This window comes from Penicilliopsis zonata (genome assembly GCF_001890105.1).
Source record: "Penicilliopsis zonata CBS 506.65 unplaced genomic scaffold ASPZOscaffold_1, whole genome shotgun sequence".
NCBI lineage: Eukaryota > Fungi > Ascomycota > Eurotiomycetes > Eurotiales > Aspergillaceae > Penicilliopsis > Penicilliopsis zonata.
This window is the reverse complement of record NW_019208911.1, coordinates 2,049,013-2,062,344: the sequence shown is the minus strand read 5'-3', so window position 1 is coordinate 2,062,344 and position 13,332 is coordinate 2,049,013. Positions and strand designations below refer to the sequence as shown.

The 13,332-nt window shown below is 50.6% G+C and overlaps 5 protein-coding genes across 5 annotated transcripts; 2 read left to right on the top strand and 3 right to left on the bottom strand.

Moving 5' to 3' along the window:
* Positions 1–194: 194 nt before the first annotated feature.
* ASPZODRAFT_87395 (hypothetical protein) lies at positions 195–1,529 on the top strand (the record flags this gene model as incomplete). Its single annotated transcript, XM_022730300.1, has 3 exons — positions 195–696; positions 751–865; positions 929–1,529. The coding sequence occupies 3 exons, from the start codon at positions 195–197 to the stop codon at positions 1,527–1,529; spliced, it is 1,218 nt and encodes a 405-aa protein (XP_022585761.1).
* A 93-nt stretch (positions 1,530–1,622) lies between these two features.
* ASPZODRAFT_55735 (hypothetical protein) lies at positions 1,623–3,304 on the bottom strand (the record flags this gene model as incomplete). Its single annotated transcript, XM_022728557.1, has 5 exons — positions 1,623–2,351; positions 2,418–2,612; positions 2,664–2,891; positions 2,966–3,197; positions 3,255–3,304. 5 exons carry the CDS (start codon positions 3,302–3,304, stop codon positions 1,623–1,625), a joined length of 1,434 nt encoding a protein of 477 aa, XP_022585760.1.
* Positions 3,305–3,650: 346 nt separating this feature from the next.
* ASPZODRAFT_148563 (hypothetical protein) lies at positions 3,651–5,950 on the bottom strand (the record flags this gene model as incomplete). The annotated part of the gene is made up of 2 exons (XM_022725391.1): positions 3,651–4,819; positions 4,876–5,950. 2 exons carry the CDS (start codon positions 5,948–5,950, stop codon positions 3,651–3,653), a joined length of 2,244 nt encoding a protein of 747 aa, XP_022585759.1.
* A 795-nt stretch (positions 5,951–6,745) lies between these two features.
* On the top strand, positions 6,746–10,691 carry ASPZODRAFT_55687 (hypothetical protein; the record flags this gene model as incomplete). Its single annotated transcript, XM_022728555.1, has 7 exons — positions 6,746–7,529; positions 7,588–8,142; positions 8,216–8,431; positions 8,709–8,857; positions 8,914–9,022; positions 9,166–9,593; positions 9,654–10,691. The coding sequence occupies 7 exons, from the start codon at positions 6,746–6,748 to the stop codon at positions 10,689–10,691; spliced, it is 3,279 nt and encodes a 1,092-aa protein (XP_022585758.1).
* A 79-nt stretch (positions 10,692–10,770) lies between these two features.
* On the bottom strand, positions 10,771–13,076 carry ASPZODRAFT_127282 (hypothetical protein). Its single transcript, XM_022721704.1, has 6 exons — positions 13,036–13,076; positions 12,896–12,964; positions 12,276–12,824; positions 11,985–12,212; positions 11,625–11,911; positions 10,771–11,534 (listed from the first exon to the last, which is right to left on the bottom strand). The coding sequence occupies exons 3-6, from the start codon at positions 12,761–12,763 to the stop codon at positions 10,903–10,905; spliced, it is 1,635 nt and encodes a 544-aa protein (XP_022585757.1). The 5' UTR covers positions 12,764–12,824; positions 12,896–12,964; positions 13,036–13,076; the 3' UTR covers positions 10,771–10,902.
* Positions 13,077–13,332: the final 256 nt, after the last annotated feature.

Here is a 13,332-nt window from a genome sequence, read left to right as displayed (position 1 = left end):
TACGCGTATAAGTCAGCGGGTCTTGGCGGTCAGCGGTTCGTGATCGACGCTCTTCATGAGATAGGAAATTCAGAGTCTACAAGAACCTCGTCAGAGCTGCCCAGTGCGCTTCTCTCTCTTACAGACACAGTGCCTTCAATCTCATACAGCGCTACGCATATTCCTTCCATGCTCTGAGAGAAGAAAATATTCCGATGGACCCCTCTTTTGACCTCCCCGACTCTACAGATTGGCTCAACACGCCGTTGTCCCTGTTGGCACCGCTCGAGTCTTCGCTGCGATGTCAGGTGTGCAAGGACTTTTTCAATAACCCTGTGATCACCTCGTGTAGCCACACCTTCTGCTCGCTCTGCATCCGCCGCTGTCTGAGTAAAGAAGGCAAATGTCCCGCCTGCCGGACCTCCGACCAGGAACTGAAGCTGCGGCGTAATTGGGCGGTGCAGGAGTTTGTCGAGGCGTTCACAAATGCTCGTCCCGGCGTACTCGATCTGGCGAAGAAAGCGGCGCGGGGTGATGTTGGTCTGGAGCAACCGGCGTCCAAGAAACGAAAGGTGGAACATGGCGAGGATCGCGAGTCTGATTCTGTTGGTGCGGACGGTGTGCGAACGCGGTCTCGGAGCAGACGCTTGGATCCCCAGCCTGAAACAGGGATAGTCGAAGCCGTGGAGGACAGTCAGGATGAGGACTTTATTCCAGGTATGTTTTACGGCGCTCCCGCTTGTTCAAGGCTGGAAACTGAGAACTCGACAGAAGATGGATTGGTCGCGTGTCCGATATGTAATAAGAGAATGAAGAACGAGGCAGTTTTCAGACACCTTGATGCTTGCACTGGTAGTGCGAGCCCTAACAAGTCCAGAAATCTTGGGTAAGGCTTGCCTATAGCTCTGAACACCCCAGGTTGTTTCTAATATGCTCAATAACTGGTCAGACCGCTACAGGTATCGCAGACTTCACGCAGTCCAGGTAACAATACGACAGAAAAGCCCCCCGGGCGGCTCCCGACTCTCAATTATTCTATACTCAAGGAAGGTGTGCTTCGCAGAAAACTTCGAGATTTGGGTATCCCGGATTGGGGTGCCAAACAACTCTTGCAAAAACGGCATACCGAATGGATGAACCTGTGGAATGCGAACTGCGACTCAAAAACACCAAAGTCTATGAAGGATTTGCTCAGGGAGTTAGACATCTGGGAGCGGACTCAGGGCGGCCACGCTGCAGCTGCGTCGGCATTCGCCCCCCCGAGTGTCATGCGGAAAGAATTCGATAAGGAGGCATGGTCTGCAACCCACGATGACGATTTCAAGCGTTTGATCGCCAAGGCACGGAAGAAGAGTGAGGAGCAGGTCCGAACGACGATTCCGAAAATGGAGGAGCTTCCCTCAGAGTCAAGCAAGGCTGCTGCTGATGGCCCCGTCACCAATGGTGATAAACCCGAATCACCAAGGCTACCTTCGGCTTTCCTAGGTCCAGCAGAGGTAGCTAGCAACAGCGCTCCTAGTTTGGGCCCAAGCCCTAACCCTGAGATGTAATATATATTCCCGGTGATAGTTTGTTCATATCTTTTTGCGTGAGAAAGATACCCTAAAGAGTACCCATATGATGGCCGTTTCCCTTGTTTGATTCTATTTGGCCGGCAAAGGGACCGTTCCATTTCCTTCTTCTGAGGCGTCTTCAACAGACATCTGGGAGAGTCGATCAATGCTCTCTGCCAATGCGGCATCTGTGCTTTGTTCTGTCGCTGCTTTCTTAGCAGCTTCCTTGGTGGCTGGTCGGAGAAGATCGCTGTCAAGTTCCGCAAGTCTCTTCCGGGTTTCTTGCGCCTTTGCCTCTTCGATCGCCTCCGTCTCTCTCTTCTCCAGCGCTTCCAGCTCTTCGTCGATTTCTCCCTCGTCAATAATGGGTCCAGCCTCATTGAGGATACTTCCGACTTCGTCTACCTTCATCATCTCTTCTCGCAGCTCCTCAACCACGTCTTCAACACGCTCAATGCCGCCAAGTTGGCTATGGAGCCCGCGGAGAACGCCGGTACTGGCCTCCATGACCTTCATGACCTCGACTTGATCGGCAGCCTGCTCGATTTTGGTATATACCTCTTCCAATTGCGCGAGTGTATCCAATCTTTGTTTCAGATTATGTTCTATAAGCTTCTTCGAGCGCAATGAGGACAGAGCCGATATGCGATTCTTGCTGTTAAGTGCGGCTTTCGCGGCTGTGGTAAGCCCTTCGATCTTGGCCTCGAGTTCTCCGACTTGTTTCGACATGGTTGATATGAGCGTTCTTATACTTGCGATAGTTGTATCCTGCTGGGTAATTTGTGTGCGGGTATCATCCGAGGACATGAATTTGATGGTCTATTGGAAAATCAGTGGCTGATCCAGAACGAAGGTGCATATAATAGAAAATGAGGCTTCGCAGACCTTGCCGTCATAAGCGATAGCACCGGTGTCACGGGATAGGTAGAGAAGCAGGACATCAAAATCAAGATCAGATAGAGAGCTTTCTCCATCCAGTATCGATTTGAACTCATTTATGAATCCTTCCTTTGAGTAGATCAAATCAATCTTTGAAGAGCTCCGGCTTAAAGCTTCTTTCGTAATCTTGCTTGCTGCTTCCTTCAAAATCTATTAGCAGATTGTCACAGACTGCAAATGTCTAATGCTTACCTGAAGGTTCTCAACAATAACCAGGTCTTGCGTCTGCAATCGAGGTGATGCCTCAAGACTGTCAGCACCTAAAACGATTCCTTTCAACTGTCTAGCCCCCCAACTCATGATACTCCAGGGACTTAACGCCGAGGTATCCAAGACCGACCACTGTTTCTTGTGTAAACTCGTCGCACTCGCTCTATACGCCTGCAGCGGTACCATTGCCTGGTTCCGAATGGCTTCTTCCTGTAGACACGAATTAGTATCAATATGACTGTGGGGATTTCACCCTGATTCATAATAGCCATAATCGAACATACGAAAACAGCGCCCAGAGCAACCGGTCGACCCAAATCAGGCAACTCCAACTGTCGTAGCAGCGCATCACTTGTTCTCAGAACTAAGTGATCTCCTTTCCGGTCGCTAGCAATGAGTCCCTTCCTCGCTGCGCAACTGATCGCTCGCTCCCACGCAGCAATGTTGATGGCGTATCCATCTGGATTTGTGGTCTTTTGCAATGCGAAATCCGAATAGAGTGAGGGTAAACGGTTCCTATGAGTAGAGAACATTTAGCAGTGTTTCTCGAGGTGAATATTATAGGCAGTATACCTTCGAAACGCATCCTCATGCTTGAGGATGTAGTCAATGAGGTCGCTCATGCTGTGTCGGTGAAATAGAACCGACTGTTATTCCTTGACTATATCGTGGCCGGTGTTTATATTCTAGTGTTTGTATGCTAAGCAAGGAGACTCAATGAAGTTATACCAGAAGTTTCGAATCGCGCCGGGTCCAAGACTCGCACGTCAATAACAATCAATCCAAGCTGGTCTTTGGTCGGGAGTCTGGACAACACTTTATCGATAAGGCTGCCCTGGTGATGATGTCACGTGATGATTGCTATACCATATGGCATAAAGAGATCATTGGTAGATGATAACTATGTTACAAAAGAGGGCTAGATCTTTTAAAACCTTTGATTACTTCCATTATGGCATTCCTATGTATCTAAGCTCGTTCAAAATCGTCATGCGCTGCCTGCTCCGGATCTTTGGCCAGTTGGACGGGGCTGTGAGGAGTAGTGGTGTCTAGGGAAGCAGAGAGTCCAATCAGCGACCTGCGATGGTTGGGCTTGATATCCAGCTGCTCGCTTGTCTCGTCGGTTCCCAAGAGATCTGTGGTGACGCTTTGATTCCTAGTATCCAGACCTCTGACCTCGAGGTACTCCACCTTCACGTTATGCTTGAGATTATCGATGAAGGATTGGACCTGTGGCATCGGGAAGACACCATCTTGTTGGAGAACATCGGCATGGAGCCGTTCTGCCTCCTCTAAGCAAACGGAGGCCAGCGTCGGCTTGCCCAACTTGAGCCAGAGGTCTGCCGAGAGGATACTCCACATCCCAGCCTTCCGCCGTCGACCTCCCCATCGAGCGCCGCTCAAAGTAGTCTTGGATGCGTAGCAGGCGGAGACCCTCTCGCTGAAAAGGACCTGGCCGATTGAGCCAACCAGGCCCAAGTCCATGACTCGCATGGCCCACCGTGCTGCACTCTCCGTGGCTGATCCACCACGCGACTTTAGGAGCTCCACAGCAAGGGAAAGGGTCCGCAGCGCGTCCAGTGAAGCCGAGCATCGCGTGAGGTAAGAATAGCACGCGGTCTCGATCATCTGGTCGATGCTTTCGAGTTTGGTCTTGGCAGGCATTGCGAGTGGGTTCAGAAGCGTGCTCATGGCGCACATCTCATGCGCGCCAGCATGATACCGCCAGGCTTTGTCGTTTCCATAATCCGAACGGAGAAGGTCGTACGTGGATGCCGACAATTTCCAATCGCGGAGCATGAATGCGAAATCGGCCATCTTTCGCAAAAGAGCCTCGGAGGTATCTGGCTTGTAATAACCGTAGGTTGAATCGTAGTTTCCGCTTGCTCCGCCTGACCCAGAGGAGGTACCAGAGCGAGAGCCAGAGCCAAAGCCAGCCCAGCGGCGAGACATTGACATGAAGCGGCCACTCAGGCCACGTCGTCGTGAAGCAACTTGATCATTCCACACGGCTACTCGATTTTCCATGTATGGTATCACAGACTGCGCGACTAACTCTCGAACAAAGGTTTTTATCGCCATTACGTCGGATTCAAACAGATATGGAACACCTTCTGTCCCCAAATCTACTAGAGTCTCTGGTAAAAAGGTCAGCACAGTCTTTTTTTGGAGAGGAAATCAATGCATCGCATACGTGTCTCGCCCATCTTGTAGAGGTGTTCGGATGGTGATAGCCATTCGCACTGCGGTACCTGAACACTATCGTCATCTGTCACCACGCATTGATGACTCCGCAGTCGGAGAAGATGGCAATGCAACCCGAAATGCCGCTTCATCTGGTCATATAGTTTCGTAGATTCGGTGATGTCATCACGGTCTTCATCGTGGACCAAAACATAGTATCGTAGATACTCTGGGTTCACCCAGTCCGCCAGCCTTCTGCCTCCGCTGCTAGTATCCGCATAAAGCTGTCTTAGGGTCTCAAGAGGGGCCACGTTGCGCGAACTGATGGCAATGACACTTGCCACCGGATGGTTGAAGGTTTCATGCGGGGTCAACGTCGCTGCAGAGAGCAGCTGGCGAAGGAAGAACTTGTACAAGGGCGAGGTTGCCGGCAAGCTGCCGGCCACCAAATCCCTGGAGCGCAACAGTCCGCCCAGCGGATCATCTGCGGAATCAAGTTGTCCCTCCAAAACGTCCTCCAATTGCGAAACGGCCGAGTCTTGCGTAGCAGCACTTGCCGTGGGTGTCTGTCCTCTAAGGTCCATAAACCGAACACCAAAGTCCTCCCAGCTATGACTGGACCCGATACTATCGCGAACAACGACTCTTCCCGCCACATTCTCGCCAAAAGGGCGGATAAGCTCCCAGAAACCCCCGCGGAATCCCTTCTCCCTAATCAGCTCATCCGTGTCGGCAGAAGCGTAGATGCCGACAGTTGGTGAAAATGACCGTATGACCAGGGACCGGATATCTTCTGAGCCTTCTAACCATCCATCGACCGGCGAACCCAGCGATGACCGCGCAAGCTGCGGCGTCAACCTCGCCGTCTGCGAGTTCCGCGAGGAAGGCCTGATCGGCAGATCCGCCGTCGTCGCGGCGGACAGGGGCGGGGTTGGCGAGGCAGTGATCCTCGACTCCACTAAATCAGACTCCAGCGAAGGTGATGCCGCGCGCTCGCCCGGATATCTGGGCTTGGAGATGACCAGGGGAGACCCGGAAAAGGACGGCGGAGGTTTCACCGGGGCAGCATCTCCGGGCGATGTCATGGACACCGGGTTTAGTTCAGTTCGTCTCGAATCGAAGTGTTTGCTAATCCCATCGACAGACCAGCGTCTTCCGTATATACTGCTGTCGGGACTTCCCAATAGCACTCGGTAGTAGGGGGGAGGGTTCTCGTTCGGTCGGGAGGTGAGATTAGAGCCAAAAGCAAATCAAGGTGTGCAACGTCAGAAAGGGCGGCGGTGCTGGGCGCCCAGTAGTCCGCCCCGCGATTCGGGATTCATTGATCCTTCTCGAGCACAGAGGAATCCAGAACAGATACTTTGGTTCCCAGGAGACTAAAACCTCGTCTTCTTCCTTATCCTTGGACTCAACTGCTGCTGTGATGGTCCTTAGCTACGTCAGTCGGAGCTCTTCGTCAAGGCGGTGGGTACAAGAAATCCAGCGATCAGTTGTTTTCGAGTCTTCCTTTTTTTGTGACTCACTGTTGCGGATGAGCTGTGAGGCTGACACCTGGAATTAATAGAGGATAATGTCTCATGCCTGTATTTGTTCTTTATTCACCTCTTCCTAAGGCTTCCTGTCTATGGGCGTCCTTGTTCTGCCCTACCAGACATCGCTTGTTCCCCGCCAACCGCTTTGTTTTCAGTCCAACCCACACTGCTCTACGACGAGGAATAGCTCTTCATTCCATGCGTGACTGCGAGACTGGAGAGGATTGCTGCGAGAGAGCGACGAAACGAAGACGTCTTTCGACAGCTGCCGCTTTGCGCGAGAACACTCCGGTCGCAATGAGTCACGCAACCATAGCCAACACCGCGAAGCAGACGCCTCAGCTGCACATGGATATCGCGCTGACACCTTTGGAAAACACTCTTAAGGAGTTATTACTGGATGTAGCGCAATATATTCGGGAGAATGATGTGGTGGCTGGTGGAAGCGATGTGGTCGACCGTCCAGAGACCGTCTTGCGGTTCACCGGGGGCTGGGTGCGAGACAAGCTACTCGGTGTCGACAGCCATGATATCGACGTGGGGATTAGCAGTATGACTGGGTATCAATTTGGAATGGCCCTCAAACAGTATTTGGACGTCCCGGAAAACCTCAAGAAGTACAAGGAGAATCACCCGGACGGGGCGCTGAAGGAAGCGATTGTCAGTCTTCATAAAATCGATGCGAACCCGGAAAAATCGAAGCACCTTGAAACGGTAACGACTAAGATTTTTGGGTTGGATATCGATTTGGTCAATCTGCGCAAGGAGACATACTCGGAGGACAGTCGGAACCCGCAGATGGAGTTTGGCACCGCCGAGGAGGATGCACTGCGTCGAGACGCCACAATAAATGCGCTCTTTTACAATCTGAACGAGTCGAAACTGGAAGACCTGACAGGAAGTGGCATTGAAGATATGAAGGCCAAACTCATTCGAACTCCACTAGAGCCCTATCAGACCTTCAAGGACGATCCGCTGCGTGTGCTGCGACTGATCCGGTTCGCGAGCCGCTTGGGGTATCGCATTGACGCAGACACTGAGAAGGCGATGCAGAACAGTGATATCCGAGATGCGCTCCGTTTAAAAATCAGTAAGGAACGGGTCGGCAAGGAGCTCGAGAGCATGTTGCGAGGTGAGCCCCTCCTCGGATTATTTTTCGGGTTGAATCAGTACTTATATCATCCATTCAGGTCCTGATCCGTGGCACTCACTGCAACTCATTGATCGACTTGAATTATATACAACTATTTTCGCTAACCATCAGGACGACGTCATCGTTGATCTATCTTCATGGTCTTTAGCCTATGAAGCACTCGAACGGTTACTTCGCCCTGTAGGTGAAGGAGACGAGAATATCGTAGATCGTGTGTGCGCGGTTCTCGTCCGTGACGCCAATGAACGTTTTTATGCATGGTTGATCGCTGCTTTTGCTCCTTGGTCATTGGTACCAGGACGGATAGCCCAAGGCCCCAAAGCAAAGCCGCTCCCTCCTCGCACAGTGGAAGTTGCAAGGGACAGTCTCCGTTCTGGCAATAATATCATTACCGTTCTACGTGATTCTACTACTGCTGCTGAGAGTATCATCGACACCAAGTTTGCTTATCTACAGAACAACCTGACTGGCTCTCCCGCCGAGATTCGGCAGCACATCGGTCTCTGCATCAGATCCTGGAAAAAGGACTGGAGGCTGTGTACTATGTTAGCCATTCTACAGGAAGTCATGGGAGGACACGACTTTCTCGAAGGTCAGCGCCCATTGGTGTCTTTTTCTTTCCATTCACTCCGTCTCTCCCAAATGCTGACTTTGCTCCCTTGCAGTTGTCGGACAGTATGACAAGTTCCTTTCCTATATCGTTGAAAATAACCTGGAGGACGTATGCGACATGAAGCCTATTGTGAATGGCGGAGAAATCCTAGAAGCCTTACAGGGCCGGAAGGGCCCATGGATGGCCAGGGCCCAGGATATGGTGGTGCACTGGCAGCTCTTGCATCCAGAAATCACAGACAAAAAGCAGGCATTAGATGAACTCATTAGTAGAAGAGATGAGTTAGGCTTGCCTGCAACATCTTAGCCTTAGAATAATTAAATGAAGGGAAAAAACTGTGTTGAAGGCGCTTCGTTGCGAAGATGAGTCTCCAAACCAAACCACCAAAAAGAGCACAAAAACTTCTGTAGCCGGCGGGCACTTTCCGTCGTCCTCTTCCACTCTCCACGCTGCATCGAAGCCATGAACATGCTTTAACGAATCCGTATGGGATGATCTAATTAGTATATTTTCTACAACCTTTGAACTGATTACCGTCATGGAAGAACTTCGCGCAGCAGCCCATGCGTACTTGCAAGGACAGGCATCGCAGGAGACACGCCCAGAATTCGCTCCCGACGGCCTCAAACTAGATGTATCACTAGAATCGCTGTGGCAAGACATTTCATTACATTCTTTATCAAAAGACATAGAGGTAACCTATCATTTCTTTCGGAAGCAAATGATTGTGAGCTAATCTTGGTTTGGTAGAGACTGGAAAGTCTGCTCGTCGCCCAAGGGTATCTCAGAACGCGGGGCCCACAGGCTCTGGCAAAGTCTGATGAGGATGCAGCCAACAGGTTGTATGAATGGGTTAGCAGTGCTGCTCTTCCTTCTGTGGAATTTGCAAAGCTACTGAGTCCCTATGAATCCTTGGATGGTACGCCGTTTGTGTCTAGTCGGAGATCTCTCAGAGTGCTGACTTACGCGCTATAGCGCCGGAGAAAAAAGTTATAAAACAAGCGGTCTTGCGTGTGTCGACTGCTGTATCTATCATTGCCTATCTACATGATATTTTGCCGATTGAAAAGGCCTCAAATACGGCCGATATAATTGTGGCATTGGCTAGCTGTTCTTCTGAAAAGGACCCTTGGACTACCTTGGAAACTCGCTCGAAGGCCACCGCCTTACTCAGGTCATATGTTGACAGAGAGCGTGCCAAACCAAATCCTGATTTATGGACAGTCGTTGAGAAGACCTTGAGACAGAGAATCAGACCCCTGTTTGCAAAGACCCAGAATCCGGCCATCACCGCTGCTGGGAGGAAGAACTTCCATCCTGTGCCACTGCCTCGATTCGATACAAGCACCTTGGATCCGGAAACGAAACCATGGAAGATCCATGATGTTTACTCTACTACTGTTTTCGCGTGGTTGGTTGCGCAGTATCTTGTAAGTTTATTTGATCGTCGGCATACAACGCCCAGCAGTCTAACTTGGTTATTCCAACAGCCCGCCGATTATGAACACCTGGAGAGACACTTTCCCCTCCTAGTCCCCCCAATGCTCACTCTGATCGACGATGATAACATCTCTTTCAAAACCCGGGGATGTGATATTCTCTCGCAGCTCCTTTGGCCAATCAAAGAGAGCAAATCGAGTATCCTCCAACGAACTAACCTGTCCTCTGTTTTTGAGGAAGCCATCGTGCCATGTCTTCTGTCTCTGCCTACAATAACGCCCGAAGACGAATCCATCCAGCTTCTTGCCGCAGCTTACCCAGCGCTTCTCTCGCTCTTCAAGACCAGTTACCAGAACAGTCCAGCTGGGAAACAGCTTGAGAAGGACAAAGAGAAATATATATCTAGCGTGACCAAAATCCTTCGCGACAATGTCATCTCGTCTTTCCACCATATCAGCTCTATGAACCCCACATCCACGTCTTCGTTTGCATCATTTCCTCATCCGCGCTTATCAACATTACTCGTTGATCAGATAACTATTATAGTCACTGAGTTACAGATTCATACCACCAAGTATCTCCAGGAGATTATACCTCTGGTGTATAGCACACTCACCAACCCATTCGGGACGGCTTATTTGCCATTACTCCTGTCCGCTGTTTCGACGGCGCGAGCAGTGATTCTGAACGCCCATCCGCGAATATGGCGATGGAGAGGCGAGCTTCTCGGCGGTGTATGCTCGTGCTGGATTCATGTGCTGGAGGAAGAGACTCAGATTGCAGAACGGAAGAGCAGGGGCCAGACTATAAAAGAACCAGCCGAAACTCTTACCGTTGAAACCCTGGGACGACTTAAGAAGCAGTTGAAGGGCGCTGTCTACCTGCTGAAGTTTGTGTTGGAGAATCCGGGTGAAAGCGACCTGGTTGAACCCGGACAGAAGGAGGCGAAGGAAAGCATTTCAGACGAGTTTCAGACTCTCGTCAATGCAGATGAACGGCTGAGAGACCTCCTCGCTCTGGAAATTGATATGACTGACGTCGAGATGTTCGGCATGAAGACTACGACGAACGAGGACCGATCTGTTTAAAATATTTTCTGGTATCTAGATACCTCTCAATGATATTACGATGGCCAGAGATATATGGCATTATTTAAGGAATCCTTTTCTCCAGCCAGAAAAATGCATATTCAATCATAATATTAAGAATAACTCACAAGACAGCAAGACCGACCATCCATGCGATTCCAACGAACATCCGTTAAGTTTAATAGCTTATCTAGTATATAACCCAGAAACCTTAACCACTCCATGTGCTTGTCCCATTCAGGTCAAGCAGAACTTGCCAAAACTCTTGGTCTAACTCAATAGGCACGAACGATGATTCTTGCAGAGACTGGTCTAGATCCATGGCTTGATTCGTTGATAAAGATGTTGGAGCCGTGTTTGTGCGGTCATCGGCTAGGGACGTTTTTGCTGTGTACCACTCTCGAATCCACTGGACCTTCATACAGGTTGAGTAAAGGACCGATTTCCCAGCGTCATCGAATTTTCTTCTCCCCCCAACCACCTGTGCCAACCGGTCAGCCTCGTAGAGGCGGTCACTCAAGCTCTGACACGCAGTAGCGAAGTCAAAGGTCTTGCGAGCCAGATGGGCACTCCAGTCTGAATCGTCAAGCAAAAGGATCCTGCTTGAAGTCACAAAGGCGAAGGACAGGTATGTGGTAGGCATCAATGGCATCGAGCCCAACTTTGCAAGGGGGATTGCGGTGTACGCGACGAAAAAGTCTTTGGCTGCTTGTAGGCAGCCCCAGAGGGCCTCGGTGCGGTGTGTTGACTCGAGCGGATTGCCCGATGTGAGCAAAGGCTGCATATGAATAGCTGGCTCATAGAGCCTGATGAGGACTCCATAGTAGTGGATCCAAAAGAGAGCTGTGCAGATGGTTCGCATTAGCTGATGGTTCTCATCTTCCCGTAACATGAAAAGATTCCGTTCCCACAGTATCAGAACTATGACCTTACCGTTATTTTTAACCTCTGGGGGCTGGCTCTGAACTAGAGCATCTATTTCCTTCCTGGTGGTCGCCATGACCATGTGGAGAGGTGCATCGAGGAAAGGTCCTGGAGTCTCGTCGACATCGGGTCCAGGAAAGGAGTCAGAGATGCGCGCGAGAAGGCGTTGCATGCGAACAAGAGAGACAAGAAGTTGATCTGATTCATACTCCTGTGCTTCTAAAACAGCTTCACAGCAGCGTGTGAGGTAAGGCGTGTTTCCGAAACATCGTATCCTCCGGAACAAGGTCGCTATTCTGTGGTCTTATTAGCGGCTCTGGACATTGAAAACTACATATCCGCGACGACATATCAAAAGCAAGTCCATACAACGAGTTGATATAGTAGCATCCCAACATGGTCCGCTTGTCATCAAGATTGTGACTTTCCCTCTTGTGCCCAAGTCGCAGCTTCCGGGTCGCTTCTGGGACGAAGGATAGCCGCACTGCGCCGCCTAGTGACCCAGGAGGCCTGTTCAAACCGAGGTCGAGCATAATTGCCTCAGAGAGCTGAAGTAAGTCAGTTGCTTGAGGCTCAATGTAGAATTGGAAATCGCCCCTAGAAGGAACATTAGCCGTTCTCCGCGCGCTTGTTGACTGACTCTCCCATGTTGGCATTCACCATGCAACAAACACTATAATGGCTTGTAAGACTTCCAGCCGTCTCTCACCCTCTACTAACACATGCTGTGCAATGTGCTCCCGAAACCAAGTCTGAACCTTTTTCTGTATCGTATGATTCACCGGCGCTGTTACCTGTAGAATGGTACGGAGCAGGAACGGAGTTTCGCTATCCATCTCTAATGCTGTCATTGTGACGGGGATAGGGACGAAGGGGAAGTATGAAGTATAGAAAGATCGGTACAGATTGAGGGCTTTATCAGCCTCGTTAAGGGTCATCCTGAACCCCGGAACAATCTCGATATATTGACCCGGTGTTGATTCTGTGTGATCGAAGACTGGAGAAAACGATGACACAGCTCTCGCAGGTGCCTGAGAATCCATTTCTTTCTGTTTGATGGCTTCCAAACTAGAACGTGATTTTAATCGGATATTTTTAGGATCCTTGGGGGAGCTCGGACTATTCTGCTGTATGAATTGCTGGCCCATCTGGCTTCCATTTAGCAGCGACAGGATTCCATCAAGCTTCTCCTCGAGTTGTCCTACTCTCCTGAAAGAACCGCCAATCGTGAGACTCTAATAAAAATTCTGGAGGTATCTTATTCGCCGCAATATACTCACTTAGATGGTCCTCTTCGCCTACGAGGATGCAGCTCCGGCAAGATGCAACGTATGCCACTCTGAACGCATCTGGCGAGCAAATCAGTAATAAAATCACTAGATAGCTACACATTCAATCCTTTTCCTTTCGCCAGACAAACCTTCGGCACGGACTGGCGCCCGGTTTCAAAGACCAGACGCATCTCATCTTGGACCGCGCGCAACTCTGGCACGCACGCGGCCGGTCCTTCACTGTTTCGGGCCCGGCGTGAGAGACTCCTCCGGCAGCCGGAGCGGACATGATTGTGATGAAGATTACAAAATGATTAGAGACAGGAAAATTTGTCAGGTCACTGATCTGGGGTCACTAAGAGATGGAGTCTAGAGGAAGGCCGGCCTCGGGGATCTAAATGACTCCCGGCCCCGGGGGGTTGCTTCCAGCCAGCCAATCACAGCGC

Excerpts from the sequence above, each read along its gene's own strand:
- ASPZODRAFT_127282 (XM_022721704.1), bottom strand. The coding sequence starts at position 12,763 with ATGGGCCAGCAATTCATACAGCAGAATAGTCCGAGCTCCCCCAAGGAT. Across the intron at positions 12,213-12,275 it reads ATTATAGTGTTTGTTGCATG|GGGCGATTTCCAATTCTACA; the intron begins GTGAATGCCAAC and ends TGTTCCTTCTAG. Across the intron at positions 11,912-11,984 it reads TGCTACTATATCAACTCGTT|AATAGCGACCTTGTTCCGGA; the intron begins GTATGGACTTGC and ends ATAAGACCACAG.